Source organism: Trichoderma atroviride, chromosome 4 (assembly GCF_020647795.1).
Source record: "Trichoderma atroviride chromosome 4, complete sequence".
Classification (NCBI taxonomy): Eukaryota; Fungi; Ascomycota; class Sordariomycetes; order Hypocreales; family Hypocreaceae; genus Trichoderma; species Trichoderma atroviride.
In genome coordinates, this window is record NC_089403.1 from 2,883,436 (window position 1) to 2,908,367 (window position 24,932).

The 24,932-nt window shown below is 48.5% G+C and overlaps 8 protein-coding genes across 8 annotated transcripts; 7 read left to right on the forward strand and 1 right to left on the reverse strand.

Annotated features, from left to right (window-relative positions):
- Positions 1-671: 671 nt before the first annotated feature.
- Positions 672-3,117, forward strand: TrAtP1_008294 (uncharacterized protein; the record flags this gene model as incomplete). Its single annotated transcript, XM_066113857.1, has 12 exons — positions 672-807; positions 868-1,047; positions 1,251-1,294; positions 1,368-1,578; positions 1,641-1,890; positions 1,961-2,066; positions 2,132-2,247; positions 2,338-2,494; positions 2,551-2,687; positions 2,755-2,858; positions 2,924-2,942; positions 3,006-3,117. 12 exons carry the CDS (start codon positions 672-674, stop codon positions 3,115-3,117), a joined length of 1,572 nt encoding a protein of 523 aa, XP_065969946.1.
- A 4,644-nt stretch (positions 3,118-7,761) lies between these two features.
- Positions 7,762-8,163, reverse strand: TrAtP1_008295 (uncharacterized protein; the record flags this gene model as incomplete). The annotated part of the gene is made up of 1 exon (XM_014086376.2): positions 7,762-8,163. One exon carries the CDS (start codon positions 8,161-8,163, stop codon positions 7,762-7,764), a length of 402 nt encoding a protein of 133 aa, XP_013941851.2.
- Positions 8,164-9,866: 1,703 nt separating this feature from the next.
- TrAtP1_008296 (uncharacterized protein) lies at positions 9,867-10,286 on the forward strand (the record flags this gene model as incomplete). Its single annotated transcript, XM_066113858.1, has 1 exon — positions 9,867-10,286. One exon carries the CDS (start codon positions 9,867-9,869, stop codon positions 10,284-10,286), a length of 420 nt encoding a protein of 139 aa, XP_065969947.1.
- Positions 10,287-11,226: 940 nt separating this feature from the next.
- Positions 11,227-12,839, forward strand: TrAtP1_008297 (uncharacterized protein; the record flags this gene model as incomplete). Its single annotated transcript, XM_066113859.1, has 3 exons — positions 11,227-11,507; positions 11,564-11,891; positions 11,961-12,839. 3 exons carry the CDS (start codon positions 11,227-11,229, stop codon positions 12,837-12,839), a joined length of 1,488 nt encoding a protein of 495 aa, XP_065969948.1.
- Positions 12,840-12,864: 25 nt separating this feature from the next.
- TrAtP1_008298 (uncharacterized protein) lies at positions 12,865-13,107 on the forward strand (the record flags this gene model as incomplete). The annotated part of the gene is made up of 1 exon (XM_066113860.1): positions 12,865-13,107. One exon carries the CDS (start codon positions 12,865-12,867, stop codon positions 13,105-13,107), a length of 243 nt encoding a protein of 80 aa, XP_065969949.1.
- A 4,629-nt stretch (positions 13,108-17,736) lies between these two features.
- Positions 17,737-18,914, forward strand: TrAtP1_008299 (uncharacterized protein). Its single transcript, XM_014086658.2, has 3 exons — positions 17,737-18,097; positions 18,151-18,553; positions 18,601-18,914. The coding sequence occupies exons 1-2, from the start codon at positions 17,855-17,857 to the stop codon at positions 18,505-18,507; spliced, it is 600 nt and encodes a 199-aa protein (XP_013942133.2). The 5' UTR covers positions 17,737-17,854; the 3' UTR covers positions 18,508-18,553; positions 18,601-18,914.
- Positions 18,915-19,119: 205 nt separating this feature from the next.
- TrAtP1_008300 (uncharacterized protein) lies at positions 19,120-19,493 on the forward strand (the record flags this gene model as incomplete). The annotated part of the gene is made up of 1 exon (XM_014086659.2): positions 19,120-19,493. The coding sequence occupies exon 1, from the start codon at positions 19,149-19,151 to the stop codon at positions 19,491-19,493; it is 345 nt and encodes a 114-aa protein (XP_013942134.2). The 5' UTR covers positions 19,120-19,148.
- A 4,990-nt stretch (positions 19,494-24,483) lies between these two features.
- On the forward strand, positions 24,484-24,804 carry TrAtP1_008301 (uncharacterized protein; the record flags this gene model as incomplete). The annotated part of the gene is made up of 1 exon (XM_066113861.1): positions 24,484-24,804. One exon carries the CDS (start codon positions 24,484-24,486, stop codon positions 24,802-24,804), a length of 321 nt encoding a protein of 106 aa, XP_065969950.1.
- Positions 24,805-24,932: the final 128 nt, after the last annotated feature.

Genomic DNA, 24,932 nt, shown 5'->3' on the forward strand with positions numbered 1-24,932 from the left:
ACCCTTCAAGTTGACTATAATGAAATGGTTGTACACGAAGGAGCATACACCTAAAGACACGTATCGAAGTTTACTGAATGAAAACAATAAATAGGCTTGTGAGGGTTTATTTTGATACAAATATAAAGTAAATCAGTCCTTATTTGGTTTAAAGGATATTTGAGTGTAATAGATTAGAAGCATTGTAAGGTCTGTATGCCACCTATGCACACGTATCTTGGCCTCTACAATATAAAGGATCTAATAAGACGTATCAAAAGGGTTACAATCTATCTTCATCTGGATTAAGTAAGGATTATATTTGAACTAATTAATAATATTGACCTTGAGATGCAGCAGTTTGTAAAGAATGTCTACATAAAGTTCTATTTCAAATCTCATTTTCTCTCATTTGCTTTCCCCTTCATTTTCCCACCACCAATTTCTTTCCATCTTAGCCTTGCCCACTATCCGACACACGTCACTGGTTCGCGCCCAATCTAAGTCCAAGGGCTACTAGGATTCATCGGGCAGAAGTGTACTGAGCCTCACTCCACACAGCATCTCGAGGGAGCCATTGGCTTTAGTAGATATTGTCCAGTCCAGCCGTTTATTTAATCTGTCATATGAGCCCCCTCCGCATGCAGACCACGCCATCAAAGTCACCCAAACGCAAGGTTACGCATCACAAAATGACATCGGCTTCGTCTCCCGGCAGTGCCAACAGACTTATTATCGCTTTGGATTTTGGAACCACGTATTCGGGTATTGCCTACGCTTTCTCCAACGACAAAGTCGGCTTGCCTGTTTCCATCGATAATTGGCCCGGTAAGTGTTTCGCTATTACAAAGCCTCTAGATCAATGGTCATCGACTTACAACACTGCAGGAGAAGAGGGCAGGCGTCCTGTCAAAATCCCTACGCTGGCCTATTATGACAGTTCGGATTCCAGCAAATTCTCCTGGGGCGCAAAAGCCGGTGCTTCAGCCAGCAGAGTTGCCGCGGTCAAGCTTCTCCTCGATCCCTCACAGCCACGACCAAAATATCTTCCTGATCTCGACGCTGAGGGTGAGATTAGCAAACTACCGAAACCACCCCTCGAAATTGCCGCAGATTTCATCGGAGCGATATACAAGCATGCGATTTCGGAAATGGAAAAAAAAGCTATCCGTGGAGTACATTGCGTCCTATCCCAAGGACTATGTTATGACTGGTACGTTGTTGACAAACCCTTGCATTCATTACGCCCTTGCTCTCTAACAATTTATCAGTGCCGGCTGTTTGGTCAGACGCTGCTAAGAATGCCACACTGCAGGTAAGCTCTCTCCCATGCTCACCCTTTTCGCTTCCACGGTACACACGGGTCTCATGAGTTTGACGTTGCCCAGGCAGCCGAGTTGGCAGGTCTCAATCCTGTTCACTTAATCAAGGAGCCAGAGGCGGCAGCTTTGTGGACTACCAAGCAGCTAGACATCGCCCTTCTTCCAGACGACGCATTCGTCGTTTGCGACGCTGGTGGTGGCACAGTTGATCTGATCTCATACCAAGTCGAGGAGACGCTGCCACACATTCGCGTCAAGGAACTTGTACCAGGCACGGGTTGGTATACCTAAGCCCCTACAGCCACATGCCTTTTGGACTGACTTTGAGGGCTTTCACAGGCGGACTGGCCGGATCCCTAGGCCTCAACCAGCGCTTCGATGATGCCGTTAGACGCCTTGTGGGCAAGGAGCAGTGGAGGGTGCTACAGTCAAGTAAAGGTTATAACTATGCGGCTAAATACTTTGATAGAGATGTCAAGAGGAACTTCATGAACAGAGAAGACGATGAGTACTTTGTTTCTTTCCCTATGGCTAAACTCCGAAACGATCCTGATCGTGGCCTGGAGTCGAATTGTTGGGCGATGGCGAGGTAAGCGAATCGCCTCTCTCCCAGCCCAGTTTGTCTTTAACGCGACATTAACAAGGGTGCCCCCTCTTAGGGAAGATACGAAGGTTATATTCGATCCTATAATCCAAGAGGTTCTCTCTTTAATCGAGGGGCAAGTCGAAGGGGCAAAGGCTAAACTAGGGGGTAAAAGCCCAAAGGTTTGACATATTGATGCATCTTGCCCTGCTTACTAGAATTCACCATGCTCACCCATCTGTATTAGTATATATTCCTGGTCGGTGGATTTGGCGCCAGTCTGTATTTGCTACAACGGGTTGTGGAAAAGTATCCCGATATCCAAGTTTTGCAACCACCCGAGGCTTGGGCCGCTATTGCCAAGTAGGTAGGGGACGAGGATATGGATGCAGAGGCTCTATATGAAGGCGTTTTTTTTCTTGCGTCCTCGTCACTAACACAATCATTAATTAGGGGCGCCGCACTCTACAAAATGTCAAACCGAGCGATTGTAACGAGTTCGTCAGCAACCCGTCACTACGGAGTCTCGACTTGGGGCCTCTATGATGAGTCTCGTGACAGAGGTCAACCTACATTACCATTCAAGGATGATACCATCAGAACCGAAATAGTCAGTACCCTTGTATGAACCAATATTTGGCTGATCTAACACCTGCGGACGATTAGATGCAATGGTACATCAATATCGGAGACGATCTCTTAAGACACAGGCAAATCAAATTTCCGTTTTGTCGGAAACTTGACGAGGGCTACACCTCTGATGGCCTTCGATTCACAGACCATCTTTATGAATGTGAAAATGAGTATGTAGCGAAGCATTGTAAAATTTACCTTACCTTTCCATGCCATTGCTAATGACCTAGAGTCTAGCCCAGCCCCTGTGCATCCTTTGAAGGTCGGAACATTCCGTATTAACTGCACCATTACCTCTGATTTCTCCGGGGCTCCACGGGACAAGTTCGTCAAGAAAACAAGTATGTCATGGGCACCTAATACGACGAGATGATCAAGTTCTAACATACGTTGACACAACCATAAGATAAATGCGGACAAGTATAGTAAGTGTGAGAGGATGAGACGCTATGCGAAGACTATAAGGCAGCCACTTACAATACATGCAGCTATGAATTGAGTTATGACCTGGTTTTAACATTAGACGGTGCTCTAATGAAGCTTTCCCTGGAGATGGATGGGCAATCCTATGGGTCAGTGGAGGCCAAGTATCATATATAATAGGCGAGGGGTAGAACGACAGAAGAGCATTAGCAGGCAACGGCTTGCATATATTTAAATAAATTTCTGCATTGTGCCACCCAGTCATTAAAAGATATAATACGGCATAACTATGTATAAGTGCGTATGCAAGCGCAATCACTCTTCAGAACAAAATCTAGAAAGGATGCGGATCGTGGCAAACACTTAGTTTTAAACTCAAGGGTTATAAACCCGACATTTTTATCGGACATGTACTCGGTTACACCCCCTTTCGGGATGAAATTTTGCACTCCGTCTTTTTTTTAACCCTTTTTACCTTTTCAGCTCTCTTCTTTTTTTTACGGGGGATGAACGAATGGGGGATGGGGGCCAGAAAATGGAGTTGGTATTAATTATAGTAAGACAAACCGAACTTTTAAGAAAAAAAGGAAGAATGAGAGAAAAGAAACTAGGCCTAACAAGCATGCGCAGAGTAGTAGCGAGAAGGATTTTCAATTTAGGACAGATTAGTCTCTTTATTCTGGTGAGATTGGATCCTATTTCCAAAAAGAGTAACCATGTGGTTGGTAAGCATATTCCAAAAGGAATGTAGTAGGGCCTATATAAATATCTTGCGCGTAGCATATCCAATACCAGATAGGGCATCATTTGCCGTATCCGATTGAATCCTACCTTATTCTTGCTGCCTGTTCTGTTGCTTTTCCGCATCCGATTGAATCCTACCTTGTACTTGCTGCCTGTTCTGTTGCTTTTTCCGTTTCTGCCAAAGTCTTACAGTTCGTCCCGCTTATCTCGCCCACCCGTTCGTTCGCATGAAAGACGCGGGGCGAGAGAGAAGAGCCCATTCCGTCTTATTTTCGGCCGAGTTAAATAGAGAGACTGACCCCCCTCTCATCCTCGTATAACCGGGCAAATTGTAGCAGGATAAAGTGACCAGTAACGAGTTGTAAACTTCTTCCATTAAATTAAACAACCAATACGCACTCTGCAACGTGGTGAAAAAAAATGATTACATATATAAAGCAGGATTTTATAACTAATTAGTCATCTTTCGGCTTTACTTTAGAAAGCGGAAATGCGAGGCCCCCTGGTTTTCACATGTACATATCAAATCTAGACGGCCACGCGGTGGGAAGCTTTCGAACATGCAAGCTGATGCTGTACAAGCATGACACGCCAGGGGGCAACGATATCCCCACTGATAGATGGGATCGATGCGTTGCCATCCGCGGCTATGCCATCGTTGTTGGTTCCAAACAAAAAAGACCCAACAGAAGAGAAGAGACAGAGTCATGCGCTACTCCGCGTGTCATGCACTACTCCGCGTGTCATCTTAAAATCACAAAATGCATCTGCCGATCACATAGATTGACTCGTTTCCACAAACCCATCTAAAAAAAGGAAAACAGGGGACCAAACGCTTCACAAGGTTCACTAATTATTAAATCACGTAACCTAATACGGATAATTGTTTCCTATGGGTTTCAACTTACACGTACTAGTTGCGAGGCAACAGGCCAAGGATCACAGAAGCTAAAAGAAAGAAGGATCCAAAAACTGTAAGATCAAAAAAAGGAGAGACAAAAGAGTCAAAGAGAAAAAAGGCCAAACAGTCACCAAAACCGTAAACTTATAGCTCTATTCTGTCAAGGATTCCTGTTTAGGCAACATCCGCGTTGCTGTGGAGGTGGGGTGCGGCAAAAAAAAACAAACCGATCATCAGGATTCCTACTTTGCCCATCCTATTTTTTTTTTGGAAGCCTGGCGCAGTCGTTGCAATACGGGTCATGTTCGTGGCAGGAGGTTGGTCGGATTATTATACATTCGCAGTTTAGCAGTACTACCTGCTGGCCCCCTGCCTTACATGACACAGAAAGCGGTCAGCGAATATTTATGGAAACTGACTGCGTATCGCCTACACATACCTATATTGGACAATCAGCATATCCGAAGCCAACGATCGCCGGCGTCTACGCCGTAATTACATACAGTAGTTATCTTTGACACTTGACCAAGTTCGTTTGCTAACGACGCCCTAGGGACGGGAAGAGCGGGCAGCCGTTTGACGATTAAAGAGGGCTACTGTAGGTATTTCTTGTCGACTGTGGTCTGAGTGACATGTCGCTTTTGCTTGGCCACTGGTTTGGCCTTGCACCTGTAAGTAAGTTTTCGGTAACCTATGTTGGCTTCTCTTTTATAGTGCCTTGTGAGCTAAATAGGAAAGGCTTTGCGAGAAAAAACGCCTACAAATACGCATCTGTGTCGGTAAGATACGACAATAGTCGTCATGACCACCACCAACGCCAGAACAACAGCAGCGGAGAACCGGTGGCAATAGCCAAGACGCACCAACGGAGGGATGGCAAGAACGTCCAAGTACCCCCTGTCATCTGGACATGTTAAACGGTCATATACAAGTAGGGGTGCTTCGTAAAAACATAGCACGTTTCTCGCCAAATACCGTCGTGTTCTCTCACGGAGAGCTCCGGGCACCCGTTCAGTAGTAGTAGGTAGCACCAAGCGTACAGATTAAACGGGTACGGCCAGGAAGCTAATGCAAACTTGGCGTCTGCCTGTCCCCATGCATTGCGCGCTTCTGACAGGCGCAGATGCCGGCCTTCCTAATGGATGAAGGCAATTGGATGCTAGCCAGGCTCCCGTGCGGCCGCAGAACTAAAGCCCCGAGGAACGCTTGTTGCGCCACTTGCACCCTCTGAACATGTCTCTTAGCTCGTCCATGTTTGATACCTGTATCTCAGCATTGTACAGTAATGTAGCATAGGGAGTTGGAAGCCGGCGGGAGCGATTGTGCGAGTTCCGCAGTCCCCGTTGATGAGCGGCAGCTCCGCAATCCCGCTAATGCAGCATTGCTACCCAGGATGGAAGAGACAAATGGAAAAAAGAGAGAGAAAGAGAGCCTTCTTGGCGCTTCCCAGAACCCTCGGGTGTGGGGGCAGCCAAGATTCCAGACGCTATGCACTACAACACTTGATCGTTTTCTGCCTTCCTTCTCACAACGTCAGGCTACGGCTGAAGTGCAGCCAACATGGAGGGGCACCACTCCTCATGACTAGTGGGCGAGGCCGGGGGGCATCACACAGCCTGTCTGAGGGTTGGGAGGGCTGCAAACGGATCGGCGATGATGCATGGAGTCCCCGACATGGGGACCGCGTTGTGGGCAGTATCTTCCAGCCCAGATACGTATTCAGGATATGTAAGCGATTCGGCCCCCTCTTCGAGACCATCAGGCTTCAATTTCGATAGAACCAATAACCCTTGCAACTCCAACGACCGGAGAGCAGCTAGCGGTGTTCACTGACTCAACCACAAGTCATCACAATCACACGTCGATATGCCTAGCATCCCGGCAATGCCTACCTGTAGATCGGATTAGCCGCGAATCACAGAAGGCCATGATATTTTAGCGCTGCGCCCATCCAGTTTTCGCCGGTTTCAATTACTGGCATTAGCCATCCGACGATGCAAGGAGTCCAGCAGGACGGGCTCTGGTAATAGCAGCACCGCGGGACTCCGGATCGGCTAGCGAAGGTGTCCTGACAGCTTGGATTCTTGTTCGAGGTGGCGGTCTCACTTTGTTCGGATAGAGTACGGAACACGAGGTAGATACTAGAGCAGAAAAGTCAATGCCAATGACTTGTCTTCGGGGGCGACTTGCCAACATACAAGTGAATATCGAGATGTTCATAATGTCAAGTTACTTTGGTCCGCCTAGACCTTGGGTCGTCGTTTGCATTAGTCAAAAGACGACCACTCAAGGACATAGACTAAACATTAAGAAGAAAAAAGCAAAGGAAGCGTAAAAAGAAAAGGGGAGTGAAAAGATGGCAAATACCCGGCAAGCCACCATAGGTCTAGTAATAGAGTGCTTATAGACACGACTCTAGCCCCCAAAGCTGGCATCCCCAGTCGCCCCTTGTGTCGGTCGTCGTGCCATTCCTGTCTCACCCAGTTCATCCCCAGCCAAGGGGGGGGGGCCTGATGTCAGCTGTCTCTCCTCACAAAAGTAGGTATTGACGTTTAGGCATCTTCACTTCAGGGAAAAGAAAATGAGGCTTCACCGCACCTTGGCAGCTCTGAGAGCCAGCTGGGGTGCTTGAACTCAGCCCGCCCGCGACCACTAATCGCATCAGCAGCCAACCAATCGCACACGCAGACATGGCTCCATGGGAAGGCAAAAAGAGACAAAAGTTACCCAAACGGAAAGAACTTAAACCCGATATATGATATCCCTTCGTAGAATAGTCTAACCCGTTCATCCAAACCTAGCCACCCGCACACATACCGAACTGTCCCCCATAGTACCCCAAACCCAGACGCTCAAATCCTCTCCGCTTGAAGCCGGAGAGGATACCAAAAGACCACTAATTTTTCAAAGACATACGAGGCCACCAATAGCGAACAAATACAGCTCTCCTCCCTTTGTAATAGCCCACTTGAAATCAAGTTCCAATAAGAAAAAAGAAGAGAGAGAGAGAAGAGAGAGAGAATGCGAGAAAGAAGATGGGGGAAAGGGGCATTTGCCTAGCGTCAAAACGCCAGTGAAGGCCTTCAAACCATGCTGCCCACTTCCGTCCTCGCCAGACGCTCTCCTCGTACATGGCCATTCCATGGATGCCACCATGGCAACAACCGAAAAAAGCTTCATGAAGTAATCATGTCAAGGCCGTACCGGGGATCTGGCCGGCAAAGAACACGCTCAATCTCCTCAGGGTCAAAAGTATGCCCAAAGATGTCCATATCAGTAGCGCCGAGGCCATGGGGCACCTTTGTCTTGGTAATGCTGCTACCCTTTCGGTCTTTCTTGGCCATTTCCTCGTGGATCAAGCGAGTCGTGTTCTGCGTGGGATCTTCAAAGACAAAGACAACGTAGGAGAACTGCCCACGGAGATCAGGGTCAAATAGGAAAATATCCCGCCAAATTTCCGCAAGTTCCTTGGGTGGGTTGCGATAACCATTGCCGAGGCCGAAATCGCCAATCACAACTCGATCGTAATTGTTGTATAAGCAAATCCGAAGGGCGCCCCGGATCTTTTCCCGTATCATGTCCCGCTCTTCCGAGAAAGAATACTTGGTCCCATTCTCTTTAAGCTTGGGCCAGCGTGTTGGCGGAACGGAGATGACTGGTAGATCGTACCAGCGATCGAGTGGCTCGTAGCGATCGTGAGGCCCACGGCATACAACAACCGAGTCGGAGAGAATAGCTCCAACAGACGGGATAGGATAGTTGGAGACCTCTCCCGTCGCAGGCCAGGGGCTGCCCAGCGTGGCGGAGAGGTTGCTTCGTCGGCACAGCTTCTCTTCATAGCCAGAGCAGCCGGTTTCCCAGTCCCCCCTGGACGCCGCTCGTTCGCGGCGCAGATGAAAGGGATTCGAATTCTTGGACCTCTAGCTGCTTCACTAGACTCGCTGTCCATATTGGCGTAGTAAATGGCTTTCATGACCGGGTCACCAGATTCTACCCGAAACTGTGGGGGACGAGTGCTTGGCTTCTGGCGTGGAATGTCGAGCTGCGCCGCCGGATGTCGATAAAGAATGGAGTACGGTGGGAACATTTCCGAGTAGTTTGCCTTGACTAGAGGAATAAAGTTTCTCTTGGTATCGGCCGCTACATCGGACGGCCTTACCTTGCTTGATCTAGTTGGAGCCATACTCGTAGACTTTGCCAAGGCCAAAGGAAAAGGGTGTAACAAGAGTAAACCAAGGGCGAGGACGAGATGCAAGCCGGGTTGTAAAGAAAGGTGTGTAAATTGAACAACAACTTGGGGACTCCAACTTGGGGGATTCCAATTTGGGGACTCGGTGTTTATTTTGCGTTCTCAGGGATGTAAACCGGTCAGCAGGAGCGGGCGAGGCGCCTTTATATATCACTGTCTCGGCCTGATATGAATTGCTTTTTTTCTCCTGCCCTTGTTTCCTCTCCTTCAGGCCAAGTTGCCAATGACCAATGACCAATGACCAATGAGGCAGGCAGTGATTCAGAGGCGAACATCCATAGAGAGAGTGAAGCGAGATGTAGGGGCTGCAATTAATTGTACGACCCAATACGTCCAGAATCTGAACCATTTGTTTAGGACAAAAACCAACGGCAGGCGAGCAGACGGGGTTAGAAGGAGCAGCTCAGAGGCTAGCGATCTTCAACCTGAAAAGAGTGTCAAGTATCGCTTGAAAGGCCACCGCTGAGGGGGGGCCAGATTATGTCTCGCCGGCAAGACAGGAATACATACCGGGACCCACGAGGCACCGGTAGCCAGACTGGCGGGACACGCACGGTGGATGGTATCCTGACGCCCAGGACTGGCTAGAGAGTGGCTTGAGAGTAATATTTGACCCTTGGATTGATTAGAGACGTGCGGGATCTCAGCAATACTGGTCCTAGCCGGACGCCCCCGGTCGAAAGCCAGAGAGACATGATACGGTGTGCCCCACGGGGGCCTCTGAGAGACATTCTTGGACAGCGTTCATGGTTCATGATGAAGCTTCACACCACTGGAGGGAGAGATGGGGATCCCTAGTGGGCGGAGCCGAATCCGCGCGCTCATTGGATTCCATCAGGACTAGGAACGGCACGAATAGGTGCAGGCGAGCATGGCGGCCGGAAGCCATGACGAGGCGCACTCGTCCTGCAACTGTTGCTTTTGGCATAGGCCGGAGTATTGTTGCGGACGCATGCGCATAAGATCTGTGATACCTCATCTCGCCCTGTTGAACCTTGCAAGGGTCTAAACTAGCCTGCGTCGGCGCAGGACATGGGCCAGGGGGGTTCGAGGCCCCGGGTTTGGGTGACAGATCTCTCCACCGTCTTGTACTTATACAGTACGCAGCAAACAGCACCGCACAGCACGCTCGTGAGGGTGGCGGCCAAGAGCAGCGGCTGTGTCTTGCCAGGACTTGCTGGTCCTCTCGAGTCTCGACGGCCCAATCCCACGGCACTCGCTAGGCATGGGCGTGATGCTCGACGACGGGCTGAGGGTTGGGCATGGACGGCCAGGCTGGGGCTAAAACATGCAGCGACCAGCTGGTTGGCCGGTCACTCGCCGTATCAAGAGCCAAGCTCGCGGGCCTCTTCTGGATATGATGAGAAGGGCCGCGGTCGCCAGACAAGTGGTGGGTGCGAGTGGAACATGGCGTATCTCCACGGCCATTCAGAGGAGGCGCTCGTCACTTGATGGCCGCCAGCCAACAGCACAAGAGGGGAGAAGGGAGATGAGGCGGGCGAAGGATGCGAGACGCCCTCCCAAGCCTGCTTCTCGGCGATCCAAGGCTTTCCAGGGCGCAAATGCGAAGCGGCGTCGAGGCCCGTGAAGTACAGGCAGGCAAACGTGTCAAGTATAGTGGACGATGTCTTGCCCTTGGCGGTTGATGCGGTTTGGCAGTATACAAGTGTGTACCTGAGGCAGAACAGAGGCAGTGATCCGCGGCTAGAGTACACGATACTGGCTCGCTCAGGTAGCGGGTACCACGGTTATAGGGCGATCGCGATGAGGCGGTACCAATGCAAGATAGCTGTAGCGGCCGGTGGCTGCAGGGAGGAATAAGCGTTCGAACGGTGGCTATCCGCGACGCCACAGCGCTATTGTCTGGAGCTGCATCCCTTTTATTCTGCCTCTTCTAGCGCTGCTGTCTATCTGGATCGCTTATTTCCGTTTCTACCATGTAGAATACCATGTAGAATAGACCGGCAGAGCAGCGAGAAAGCTCAAGTTTGAGCATGGAGAGCCAAATGCCCCATCACAGACGGCATACTGTAGCGCCGAGGCGGCCAAAGAGGTTCCCCATAATGCATGCCCCAGGTACCCGCTAACACCGCTGCGCGGTACTACAGTACAGTAAATTCCCACTCACCGCTTTGAACTACACGGCGGCACAACAGTTTTTCCTTTTTTCGCATCTGCCAAATCCCTGCTCTCAGCTTTCAGCCCGCCGAAAAAGCAACCTCTTTCCAATCTAAAGACGAGACATATGATGGCCGCTGGCATCTAATACGGCGCAGAACCCAAGACAAGCCCTGCGCCATCTCCCTGCTCGGTCCAAAGGCACACGTCATGAGACGCTCTGCTCACGTCTTGCTGCCTTGCCAAAGTCCCCGTGAGCGGCCAACAGCCAAACATGTCTCGTTCCCTCCGCCTGCTTGGGCGCTACCGACGCCATCCTTTTGCCCATGCCTATAGGCGATGCTACTCAGTGCGTGTGCCCAGCGACGGTGCCGGGGACATCAGGACGGTGGCAGACCTGAAAGAGTGGCAGCCTCAAGGCCGTGTCTCGGATGTGCAAGTCTGCGGCTGGGTCAGGTCGGTTCGCAAGAGCTCCAGCGTGCGCTTCGTTGACATCACCGACGGATCCTCCATGAGGCCAATGCAGGCTGTCGTTGACAAGAGCTTGGCCGCAGAGTACGTCAAGCCCTCGTCCCAGCATCATGGCGAGCAGCAGCTGACAGGCCTCGTAGTATACGCCCGGGTGCAGCCGTTCGCCTCAAGGGGGTCTGGCATAGTAGCGCCTCCAAATTGCTGCCTAATGTAGAGTCTCGATGTGACAACCTTGCTCGTCGTAGTCCAATTGCAGGCACTTCAGCCCTGGCTGACCACCAGCTGAGTTTGAAGAATCCCGGCCATGGTTCAGAGCATGCCTCAGCAGCAAGCTTACCGGCGTCGATATCCGTGCAAGAAGCAGAAGTGCCCAGTATCACGGAAACAAGTCGTGGCCAGGCTCAGGCCTCAGCTACGGCTGAATTACAAGTCAACCAAGTGGAAATACTTGGCTTGTCTGATCCCCATGTAAGGCTGGAGCCGTTTTGCAAACAGTTTCCCCCCCTGAAACGTTTATCCATTCTGACGTCTGTCAAGACATATCCCATTCAGAACAAGTACCAAACACCAGAAAGCTTGCGAGCAATATCACATCTTCGGCCGCGAACTCCTCTCAACTCAACGCTCCTCCGGCTACGATCAGATGCCATGGCAATCCTAAACAATTTCTTCTTCAATGAACAGTTTCAGCAAACCCACCCCCCAATCATCACCTCATCAGACTGCGAGGGTGCTGGTGAAGCATTCAGCGTCAAGAGCGGCGGACCTTCCGAGTTCTTCAGAGACCCCAAGTACCTCACTGTCTCATCACAGCTCCATCTGGAGGCTCTGGCTCAAGCGCTGGGAAATGTATGGACTCTATCGCCTACCTTCCGAGCCGAGCAGAGTGACACCTCTCGGCACCTGAGTGAGTTTTATATGCTTGAAGCTGAAATGAGCTTCGTTCAAGACATGGATGAGGTCATGGACCTCGCCCAAAGAATGCTGGCGTCGCTTGCTAGCGGGCTCAGCCAGCGCAGTGCCGCTCAAGAACTCGAAAAGCACCGGCTCGACTCCAGAGACCCTGCGGAACGTTTAGCATTTGAAGATCTGGTCGATGTCAAGGAACTGCAACAGCGGTGGAGGGGTCTTATGGTGCCGACCAGATGGCCGCGAGTGACGTACACAGAAGCCATCAAAATCCTCGAACCCGTGGCCCACCTGTTCGAACACAAGCCCGTCTGGGGATCCGGCCTCCAGTCAGAACATGAGAAATACTTGGCTGAGAAAATCGGGTATGATGCAGCAAGCGATGCGCTCCAACCCATCTTTGTCACCCAATACCCACGAGATATCAAGGCTTTCTACATGCTCCAGTCACAATCCCCCCCCACCTCAGGGGCAGACGGTCGATTGCTTCGACCTCCTTGTTCCTAATCTTGGAGAGCTTGCGGGAGGATCCATGAGAGAGTATCGGCTTGCCGAGCTTGAGGACAACATGCGCCTGCATGGTCTAGAGGTCCCAACGAACCGGAAAGCCAGATCCAACGACATGGGGTGGTACCTGGATCTGAGACGCTGGGGATGTCCTCCCCATGGAGGATTTGGTCTTGGCTTTGACCGCCTGTTAAGCTATCTGACTGGTGTGCCCAACGTCCGCGATGTGGTGCCATTTCCACGCCATTTCGAGCGCTGCGATTGCTAAATGCGGCTATCTTTTCGACTTTGTGCCACGTCAAGCTTCGTCACTAAGACAGGAGATTGCCCCGACGTCTCGGGAAATGGTAAACCACCAGCCTGTTGTGCTCGTCAATGCTTGCCTACCTCGGACTGTTTCATTTCAGGCAAGCTTGCTCGCACAGCAGCAGCAAACGGCGATCTGCGTCAGGGGACCGATTGCATGACGCAGCGCCACGCCGCCACTCATTGTTACACGACGCAACCCGATCTTGGGGCTCAAAGACGAGACGGGCTTTGTGGCAAGCTGCATGTGCCAATGTTCATGTCTCTCTTTCTTATTTATATCTGAGCACCTTACACGCGAGGCGGGGAGGCCGACACTGATGCTCCGGTAGCGATTGGATCCCACTCAGCGAGCGTGGCTGCCATTCACGAATGGGGAAATTAGATCTTGTGCGATTTGCCCATCTGCGACAATGGGCGCGATTATGCGGGAAAGCGATGAGATCTTTTTTTCATTTGGAGTTCGGCGATTTGCATTATCTCTACTCTCTCAACCCCGGCCTTGCCTACTTTGTTCAGAGATATGGTACCCAAACTGAAGTGACTGGCTCCCTTTTCTCTCTCTCTGGTCACGGTAACACAACCTATGATGAATGTGACGCTGCAGGAACGCATCTAACCGTGCTGCTGTGGATTCAGAGATCTGATTTCTTTGTATTCCGTTCAAAATTGCCAGATTGGGACCATACATGGATGGTTATGTATAGATGGTTGGAATGAGGAAGTAGAATACGTTTGAGAAGCCCTATCATTTCGTACTGTGATGCCAATATGACTTGTTGGCGATATGTAGGATACTGTAAAACAGGCTATTTGTAAGATGAAATAGAATAAAATACCCCACCATTCATCAGAGAGAGGCCGTGAAGCTGCGTTGAATGCCTGCTCCTTTTTACAGGGGACACTTTTTAAAAAGTGGCAACAGCATAGACGAGAAGAGCTCTGGAAATATCCAGCCCGCAGCTGCCCAAAACTTATTCCATTATAAATGACACTGTGAACTCCGATACTAGCCCTTGACTATAGACTTGGGGGCTCTGCAGCTCTCTGAAACAAGTATATTCTTAATGATCAGACCTACAGCTAAACAGAGGAAGCACTCAGTTATAGAACGCATGAATCTCCAGGCTAATAGAACTTGCCTACCCGGTGGTTTGCATGCTAAACTCCAGTAAGCATCAAATTTTGAGATTTTTTTTCCATCATCCTAAGCTGAGTGTCTTTTTCTTGCCTGTTTGAGACTTGCGGCCAGCCCTAGGCGTCAGTCCAGCTTCAGCTTTCATTGCCCTCACCCCGCGTTCATCAGAGCCTCGTCGGGTGCTGTTTGGGACCAGCGCGGGCATTGCATGAGGAAACAAAAAAAAAAAAACCGCCCCCAAAGGGCAGAACCCGAGACGTCCCCCAGCGCTGAGTTAACAATGCTGGGCGCCACGGAGGAGATGGTTGCGAGTTTGGCTGTTCAGATGTCATTGAAGCCATTGAATTGGTTCGAGCCATTGATAAGGGGGCACCCCTCTTCAGCCTCAGCCTCGAGTACGAAACAAACAGGCCCCGTGTATTGACACCAGCCAGGGTTTGAGCAGAAAGCCGGGACACGCTTGTCCCATATTTCTCAAGTGTTCATTGCTTGTTTCCAGCTCTCGAGACGCCAGCACACCGTTTGATAAACTAGTGGGCGTGGCGCAACGCATGGCGCATCCGAAAGGGCAAAGGGACGATACTACAAAGGCCGTTTGCTGGATACCAGGGCCAGGATCGGGCTTTTGTAAGGGGGGGATGGGGGCTGGTCTCGCATAAGCATAATCAGCTACTATATCTCGATGAGTCGACATGGGAGTAGACGCCCATTAACGTGCTTGTACAAGCATAGTATAAGCGTCGCTTTTCTTTTTCTTTTATAGGCAATCCCTTCCTTCTTCCATCCTTGCTTGTGACCAGAATGGCCAAAAAAGAGGCGAGTGACCTCTTCCTTGGCCGAAGGATTTTGGCTTCTATTGGAAGGCATCATCCGCTGGGGCCAGGGATTATCGAGGTTGAAGGGGCCGTTGACGCTGTGGCTTTTCTTCCTCTCCCTGTTGTGAAACTTTTATTTTCACTCTTTTAACAACCCCGTTTTCCAATTGGTGAGGGGAATGAATAGTAATCTAGAGGAAGGGTAGGATTGAATCTGGGAAAATGGGGAAAAAGCTGGGCGGCCGTGCCGTACGAACCGAGTTGGCGTGGAAGGGTGTGGGTTTGATATACTTGTATTGTAACAGCAGGGAACTAAAAAAAAAAAGAACTACAAGAATAGAACACACATAAAAAAGAGGAGGGGCGTGTGGAGAGAAGAGGGAATTAGAAGGAGAGAAAAAAAAATAAACCGCAAGGGATTTGCCAATCTCTCTAGGCTGGAGCACCAATAGTATACGGAAGAAGGAATGCTAGATCCAAGCACTAGGTAATAAACTATAGCTTCGAGTTCTGATGGACGAGGCTGTGTCCGGAAAGGGTAACATTAAGTCAGCAGCGCATCAGCAATTGAGCCTATCTGCAAGCCGTTGTTATGCAAAGTTGCACAAGAGAAGCTTTAGCCAAGCTATACGCTACGCAATTATCTGCTGCAAGATTAGGCAAAGGGGGTTGTTTTATCCTTGTGACATTTATGCGAGGCTTTTCATGTGTATATTACGGATGCTGGATGTTGGGTAATGAAGCGCTAGCAGAGGGACATCGACTTACTAGTTGTCGTAGGATTAAACCGCATAGTTGTAAGAAAGTACAGGACTTCCAATTTTACTTTTTAGAAATGGAAGCTTACCGTGCAACCCCATTATGAATGCATGTCAGCAAGATTTAGTATACACTGCTGCGCCTATCATCTACCTACATAGAGAGAGGTAGTGATGACAGATTGAGAAACGTATTCACTTCTACTAGCCACCATGAATCAAGTATCAAGCATGCGTGATGTATTAAGCTTCAAATTCTGGTTGCTGGTATGGGAGAGTACCAAGGAGTAATGACTAAAGACATCAAGCTCTACCCAGCTCAAGCAAATGAGCTTAAAGCTGAGCCAAATGAAGATATGTACATACATACGCATATATAAGTGTATATATTGCTCACGCCCCATCTAATATACCACCTTGGCATTATAATACAACTTTCCACATTACAGTAACTATGTTTTAGGTATACAGACTACCTATTAGCAGTAGAGACTAGCATAGCATCGTATTATAACCCCACAAGCGCATGGAGCATGGAGCGATTCATGACCAAAAAAAAAAAAAAAAAAAAAAAAGGACGTGCGACGTCTTGAATCATGTGCTGCTCTGCTCGATATACTTTCAACGTCTATATATAAAAAAGCCACAAATAGATCAAAATAGAAACAACTAACAGACTTGTATGGATGAATGATCAAAAAGAAGCTGCAAAAAGGAAGACAAAACATACAACAGCCGGTGTTCGCTGATGGTCACCCACTCAACTACTAATCTGCCTCTCATTAGCTTGACTCTGGGAGAGCGGACGGGATCCCGTATATTCTAATGGATATGGTCGTATGTGACAGTGTTGACGCCTCAAACCACTTATAGCACAATTGTGTCCATAGAAAAGCAAAAAGAAAAAACATACAACAGCCGGTGTTCGCCAATGGTCACCCACTTGACTACTAATCTGCCTCTCATTGGCTTGACTCTGGGAGAGCGGACGGGATCCCGTATATTCCAATGGATATGGTCGTATGTAACGATGTTGACGGCTAGAAGCACTTATACCACAACGACGACAACTTCTTCAAAAGGATGCCAAAAAATAAAAACATACAACAGCCGGTGTTCGCTGATGGTCACCCACTCAACTACTAATCTGCCGGTTAATGGCTTGTCTATGGGGGAGCAGACGGGACCCCGAATTTTCCATTACCTATGGTCGTATGTGCTTGGAAAGCGGCGGATTGTGGATTATAACAGAAGTTGGCATCTAGTATCGCGGAACTACCTCTCCGAGTTCAAATGCAAAATGAAAGACATGTAAAAAAAAGTATTATCTCAGCTAGTACTCAAATAAACATCTGCTATCTTTTAAAATTGATTTCATTTTATTTACTTCGAAATTGCGCTCGCAGTGTTTTGTTGGCGACATGTAATCTTGAAACTAATCGTTGGTGTTTTGTAAACACCATGTCAAGTCAGCCTCTGTTATTCACACCTTTGCGATACGTGTCCGGCGCTAAGACCAATCCTGCCAAAACAGCTTCGTGGTATATGACTAGAAAGAACATGTGAAGAAGGAGAGAATTATAAGGAATTGGAACTAATTCTGAGCGGGCGGTTGAAGGTAACTCACAGCCTTGCCAAGTCCATTCCCAACATCAATGTCTGCCTTGCTGCCTGCGCGCGTGCATTTTCGCCTCCCTCTCATCGCAATAACCAATTGGGAGTTTCCACGTTACAGGCCGGCAAGGATTCATCAGGCTGCCCGCAGATAGGCCCCCACGTTGGGGCATTATTATTCGCATGCGAAATCGCCTTGTAATTGAGGGGTCAAAAAGAGGAATTTAATTTTAGTTCATCTCAAGTATAACTGCATTCTCGTGCAACTTCACGGGGCAGACTTGATTGTCGAGAGATTCGCCAGCTGAGGGAATTATAAGACCAGGCTGCTAGACATACATGGCGAGGATCTAGTTAAACAATCTCTTTCCCTCTACAGCCGGGATGCATAGCCGAATGCTCTGCTACGATAGAATGCTCCACAATCTAAGAAGCCTTAGAAGAGGAGTTTTTGATCTTTTCATCAACTTCTACAAGCTTGCGACCACAGTTCACGGTGCCGCTTGGACAGCAGCTAATAAGCCTATCAACCTCTTCCTAAACGAAGCAGACCCGGACATACGCAATGTCCAAACCAAGGTTTGGAGAGACAATATGGTATCACAGCTAAACACTATTCTTATTACTGTACGTTGGTAATCCAGCCGAATCCCAAAGCAATGCTGAGGTCGACCTAATAGACTTCACTTATTAGCAGTGTCGTTGTAAGCTCCCTAAGCTGGGCAGACTTTGGTAGCGATAACGAGGGAGAGATCACTGTAGTCAAATCGCTCTGGTATGGTAGCCTTGTACTCTCAATTACCGCGATTGCATCAGCGTCTCAGCAATTGGTTTGCTTGAACCGACTCAGCACTTATATAGATGGGTTAAGCCTCTTACGAAAGTTGTTAAGTGGAACTGAAGATGTGACGGCGGGGACTGTTACTCCAGGCCGTAGTCTTCGCGTTGAACAAGCGTACCTCTGGCAGATTCCCGTTATGCTTATGAATGGGGGGGCTCTATGTCTTCACGATTGGATTGTGCGTTTTTGTCATTGACAAGGCACAGCGATTACTGCAGCAACAGTATCTGAAAGGAGTCGAGGTATTTTTCTTGCACCATTAACTCTTCATTCTGGCTAATATGCATAGATGATGGTTTTGTTCGCCATCATTCTTTTGTTCGGCTTGTTCAACTACGCAGTCAGCTCAGTTGCACTATATCTCTGGATTGACCGATGCACGCCTCCTTAGCGACAGGCTCCAAGGGCTGGCTTAGCTTTTGACGAGGCCACGTCGTTATTTAAGATGCATTGCTACCTAATATCACCCGAAATTGTACATTCTACAAAGACGAGCATCGATTGCTTGCGCTGTTGTTGCGGTGCGGCCATGTTTGCAGTGAGTGACAACGAGGTATTCTAGAATAGAGTATTATTTTCTATCAAGGACACAACTAAACTGCCATAAATATGTTTCCATTTTAACAATCTCAATTTTATACATTTCTTATTACCAAAAACTTTCACCATCGCAAAGACATAAGATTTGCTTGCAGCTACTGCGCTGGCCCCTCAATCCTTCATTCTCGCTACACAAGGCTACATGCACATACAAATGCTCAGGCTTCCCCCTCTACCGACCCCAATCTTGCTATTGCACCCTCCATCTTAGCACAACACCCCCAAAAATTAAAAACCATGCGCTTCAGGCAGTCAAAATCGGCCCCTCAGCAGCGAGCTGTTTTTGTCATCTCTTGGGGCCGAACCGCCACAAGTTCCTCGAGCTTCCACAAATGTCTGCTGGTCGCAAACGAAGCAGACGAGACCGTTTCACTCACCACGACCGGTACCTATTTCGATTGGGGCTCAATCGTGGATAAGCAAAAAGTAACGAAAAACAACCCGCCACGCGTAAAGGCGTTTGACTTTGAAAAGGGCGAAAAGTTTGCCCCCTCGTATGTGTTCAAGGGCATGACAGTCTGGTCAGATAGAAAGATTGCCAAATTCAGTAGGCATTTAATATTCTTTTGTGATTTATGGTGACTGAGGCTTACCTATTTAGTGACCAAAATAGGCAGTCACTACGATGTAGTCTATAATAACTGTCGTGATGTGACGGAGATGACAGCAGCTACCGTACTGGGCCAACATGACGAGGATAAACTTGAAGAAAAGATAAAAAACTATGGCACTTGGCCCTCTGTTTTGGCTGCAGCTACTATGCCCTTTAGCCCGGGATACAGGGTTCCGAGTTGAGTTGGCGATTCTTAGAAGAGGGCATACAGCACCTATGATCTATCCAAGATGAAGCAATAAAATGCGCCATTCACTCGGGCGTCTACAATAGTCATTGCAACGAAGTGCTAGAGCCAATTTCCCTTGTATCTTGCGGGGTGAGGGAAACGAGCCGCTCCTCCAAGTCACCACGCCTTCATAACAGTCCTCCATCACGGTCTCCTCAACCATGTCATAACGCAGGATCAAGATCATATGCCTTTGCTTCTTTTCTCAAGTCAAGAAGTAAGAAATGTGTATTTCATCATGATAATTTTTGCAACAGAGTGTAATAAAATCTCTCACGTATGTAAATCTCTAGCAGTTGCAATCTCATAGTACCTACGACACATAGGTAACTTAGGCCCGCGGCTTGCATTACAGAATCTGCAACCACGAACAAGCCAGGCCACTTCTATCGTAAGATGTGCTATCATGATTGGGGTTGCCTCCCAATAATTCCTCGCCTCCATATAAGCCTCTTAAACCATTTTCTCAAATGAATTCATCTGAGGCCGCCGAACACAGTGCAAATAAAGGCCCTCTTCAATTAACTGCCCTTGCTTTATTTGGACCAGGATCGTTTGCAGATAGGAATCACAGCTCATCAAACACCTATCGGCCAGAATCGCTTGGCGAAGCCCCAATTAGGAGGGCTATGTAATGAAAAGCGTCCCTTCTTTTGCCTTGTGGCGGATGACGAAGGGAATCTACTAGACACGTTAAGAGCTTGTAACTCCGCATATGAGGGCGAAGCTCCAGGACCTCTGATAGCTCGTTGGATGTCCTAGTTCTTCGATAATTATACTTCCAGGATCATTATGAACAGAGCATTCACGTCAGCAGCTTTCCTGGCTGTAGATTCCTGGATGAGCGGAGATGGGAGCAAGTCTGGTTCTCTACAAGTCACTTACGAGGCGGGAATAGAGACTGAAGTCCCCTAAGTTCCAAAAGGGGAACCATCTTGATTTCGGTGTTACTCGGGTTGCAGTTATTCTCTCTCCTTGAACTATCGTTATATTGCGCGTGGTCCCTCCCTGGGCGAATCAGTTGGATGCATTTGCCATGATACGTCTAGGTACTTCATTAGCTAACGACCTACCGTTCTTGATGGCTCAAGATTCTGAGAAGATCCATGCTTTATACAATTTGCCAGGTTGAATTGGGGATAGCGTTGAGCAAGAAACAGACAAGAAGGTAAATACATAGTAGGCAGATTGACATTGGGCGTGGACACACCTTTAACCGGGCGACGTAAGTATGCAGCTTATGAGCCAGAACTTGAAGAAAAGGCCAAGAGTCAAGGTAAGATTGGCCAGTCGCAGGATATTCAAGCTTATACCTCCATTTGAGTAGGTCTAATGGAGTAAGTCTGAGGTTGAATAGTCGCTGACGCTCTTTGACGCTGGGTGATATTATTCTACCTAGCATGCTGTTGCAATCAATTACACTATACTTACAAACGATATGTCAAATTACTATTAGAAATGGGTTCAAGGCAATCATGTCGTTGTTATTGATAAAACTTCATGGAAAGTTGTGAATGGCATACTGCGTATAATTTGTTGCAGTATAAATCTTGATATGCCTCTGGGTCTTAATCCTTCCATAAACCAGAGTTGACTTACCTTCCCTCTGTGAAGTGCACAGCATTCGATATTGTAAAGGCGGTACTCATCGATAATTAGAGTTACAGCTAATTGCTCAGTGTAGCTGCTCAAGTTCTTGTCTTGATTCACATTCAGATCAAGCGTGCATGAAGTTGCCATATGCGTTGGCGATGTCAGCGTAGGACACAGCTAATACGTTTCTAGGGCATCTTTGTAATGTTCAAATATAGAATAGTCCAACTGTATAGTTATCGTATGGACAATTTAGATTAGTATAGCCGCTCTAGTATATGTATTGGTAGTTGCAGGACATGTGCAATGCCTGCTTATGCCAAAGATATTTTCCGAGCGGGCGTAAAGATTGCCAGAAAGGAGTGAGCCTGACCAGAGAATTGTCTGACTCTCTCTTGTGTCGGATATCGGAATGTTCTTGGGTGAAATAAATGGATCGTTAAAAGGGGGGGAACCAAGATATAATAACACTAGTATTGCTTTATTTACAGCCTACGGCGGAGCGATTTGCTTCCAAGACGTTGCTCTAAGCCTCAAAGCTTCAAATTTGTTGACCCGTACTAGCATGTACGGCTATCAGAGTGGCAAACATCCTAGTGTACATCTTTCATTTGGGTATGCCTAGGCACCGGCAGGCTCTCGGTATGTCGAGTCAGGTTCAGCCCATTCGATGCAAGCCACGTACTTCATACACATGCCTTTCTTCCGCGATGGCGTCTTCGGTTTTCTAATCAGAATAGCTACACTCTATACACTACTCCCGTGCGAAGCACAGAGATGATTACTATCTTTTTTCACCTTGTTCACTACCTTTTGAAACAAAGACTCTTGACAAGACTCTGTGTCGATTCGTGCCGATAGCCAGAAAGCCGGCAGAGGGCACGCCACATACTCGACACCCATCCCCCCCAGAGCCCAATAACCCGGCTTCTCTGTTCCGGTCCATCCGCCATTGAAATTACAGCCCTCCCACTCACAGTGCAGGCTATACCACTTGACTGCTACAGTAGGAAAGGATAGATAAGAAAAAAAGGAATACGCAATCCTCATCCCCCTTGCCAAACAGGCCTCTTTTTTTCGTCACATATCTCAAAAGCATGTGACTACCTTCCCCCCCTCAAGAAAAGCAAATAAAATAAAGATGTTGTCAGCGTCGCACCATCCAGATACGCCCTTTCTTGGCAACCACGATAGGATTAAAAGTAAGGTTACGCCATGCCCGCTAATGCATGGGCGAAAAAAAAAAAGGCATAAAGGGTGGAAGAAAGCTTCGAAGCTTTTTCTGAACAAGAAATGTGTGCGGCCAATCATGTCCATCACTAACAAAGGCCAAGCTTTTTGTTCTCCTCTTTCTTTTCCTCGGTAAAAAAAAAGTTAAGCTTAACGCCTTGAGTTGTATAAACGCCCGGTTTTTTATTTCCATTTCCCCTCTGAATGTCATCGAATCATTGAATACCTTATACATAGGTGGTACAACCAGACTTTGTGCATCCTCCCGGGGTGAAAGTGTTACGGTGGTGGTACAGGTGCGCATTCGGACATGTCCTTTACGCTGATGGAGGGTATTCTAGCTACTTTTGGACTTGATCATTTTACTGATAACCTACATGACTAAAGAGCGTGGATAGCTCCATAGTATCGCATACAGATAGCTGCCTCAACGGCCGTTGGAGAGCCAGAGAAGACATGGCTTGTCGTGGCCCCATGCCTGTCGATTAGAAGTGCGAATACCTAGTTTAGTATTAGCTGGTAACCTTAGCTACGAGGTGAAAAGCGGGATATGACCGGTTCTTTCTTCTCCCGATGCTGTAGATGCTGGAGCTGTCTCATACGAGCACTACCTACAGCTCTCGTATAGATACATGTACGTATAAATAGGTCTAATCCATGTGTGCAAGGTAACTCCTTTCCCCATTGCTTGCTCATGTAATTCGTAAAAAATGCGATCGACTGTCCAAAAAGGAACAATCCCGACTCCTGCGCGGGCGATCAACGAGGCCAAGTGCCCGCTGGCGCTTTTCTTGACCCTCCCCATCCCAGCTGAGCTAAAAATACGCTTGCTATTAAAGTCCACGGACCGGTTCGAATTGGCTGCCTCTGCTTACCCTACATTGTCATAATCAAAAGTCAATATTTCCCCTAGCACGCAGCTATTGGGCGCTCGCTCGCTCGCTGCGGGCATCCATTTGTCATATATCCTGGCCCTTGTGGTAAGCTTGGATAAGCATGCTGCATAGGTTCGATGCTTGAGCAAAACCCTCCGACGAGGCTCGAACCCTCGGACCCGGGCGATTCAACACCGGCGAATGGATCCCCCAGAAGGAGCTGAATTGAAAAAAAAAAAAAAAAAAAAAAAAAAAAAGACAGAAAGAAAGGAGCGTAAACCCGATGGTATGTGCGGTACGATCCTCCACTCCACCTGTTGGTTTGGTAGTGCGGTATATCACAATTGAGTGGGAATAAAGCAGCAAAGATAGCCTCTATGGAGCAGGCATCCACATAGCACGCCTGCTAGCGAAAGGCATCATTACAAATTGACTACTAAGTACAAGTAGATCTTGTACAGTAGGTCCTATCTCGACTTTAGCCTGCTACCACGTCGCGAGTAAGCATCCAAACCCAAGACGTGTTGACTTAGTTCCTGCTTGCTGGGGTCACGAGCCCTTGCGCTGAAGTAGACCAATGAATTAACCTTATGCTAGAGAGCAGCCCGGCGCCGAGGCTAGTGTCTGCTGCAAAGTCGGATAATCGGAATCTCGAATGCGTCTCGGCGTATCCTATCCTCTTTTCTGCCCCTGCTTCTGCTTCTGCTTCTGTTTCTTTGCTGCTGCTGCTGGCACACACTGTGTGTCTAGAAGCTGAGACCGGGCTCGCCATCAAACGACATCTCCGTATTACGTACCACCAGCACCAGAGTCCGACGTTGGCAGTTGGTTATAGATGCCTGCTTCGCAAATTAGTACTCATTGCAAACTGTTAAAAGGCCGTCGCAGTAGTACGCGGAAATGAAGCTCAACAACACACTCCGTAATCCGGCCTCCCAATCTGGCGTCTCCATTGTCTGGCTGCTATGCTATGATTAGAATACGGTTGCCAAGCCCAGGATCAGCAAGGCTCGGCGTTTTTAGCACTGGCCAATGCCACGAGACGCCCTTGCCAATGGCCGGTCGCACAAACTCCACACGCCCCCTCTCCCTGGAAAGCCAAGTCGGCAAGCACGGCATCTTAGATTTGCGCCAAGTGCTTCAGCGGCTCCACCGATGGCAAGCCACCGTTTCCACCGCGACTGCGAAGAGGAATGGCGACAAGGCGCCAGCTTTTTCTGTATCGATGCCCGGAATCTGCTGCAGCGAGAGGAGGGCAAGGTTCGCCGAGATGCGCCGGGAAGTGGGTTGGGAAGAGTCCTCGCCATTATCGGACGCTGCCAAGTGCACGCTGAAAAGAGCCCATTCATATAGCCACGCCCTCTGCCCTTTGCAGATGGGAAATAGTTGCCGTGCCAAGCATAGTGGCTGACAACGCTTAAATTCATGCTTAAACGCGCAAGCTTGGCTTTAGGGTGGAACCGCCGCACAAATGAAGAAAA

Excerpts from the sequence above, each read along its gene's own strand:
- TrAtP1_008299 (XM_014086658.2), top strand. The coding sequence starts at position 17,855 with ATGCATAGCCGAATGCTCTGCTACGATAGAATGCTCCACAATCTAAGA. Across the intron at positions 18,098-18,150 it reads TAAACACTATTCTTATTACT|ACTTCACTTATTAGCAGTGT; the intron begins GTACGTTGGTAA and ends TCGACCTAATAG.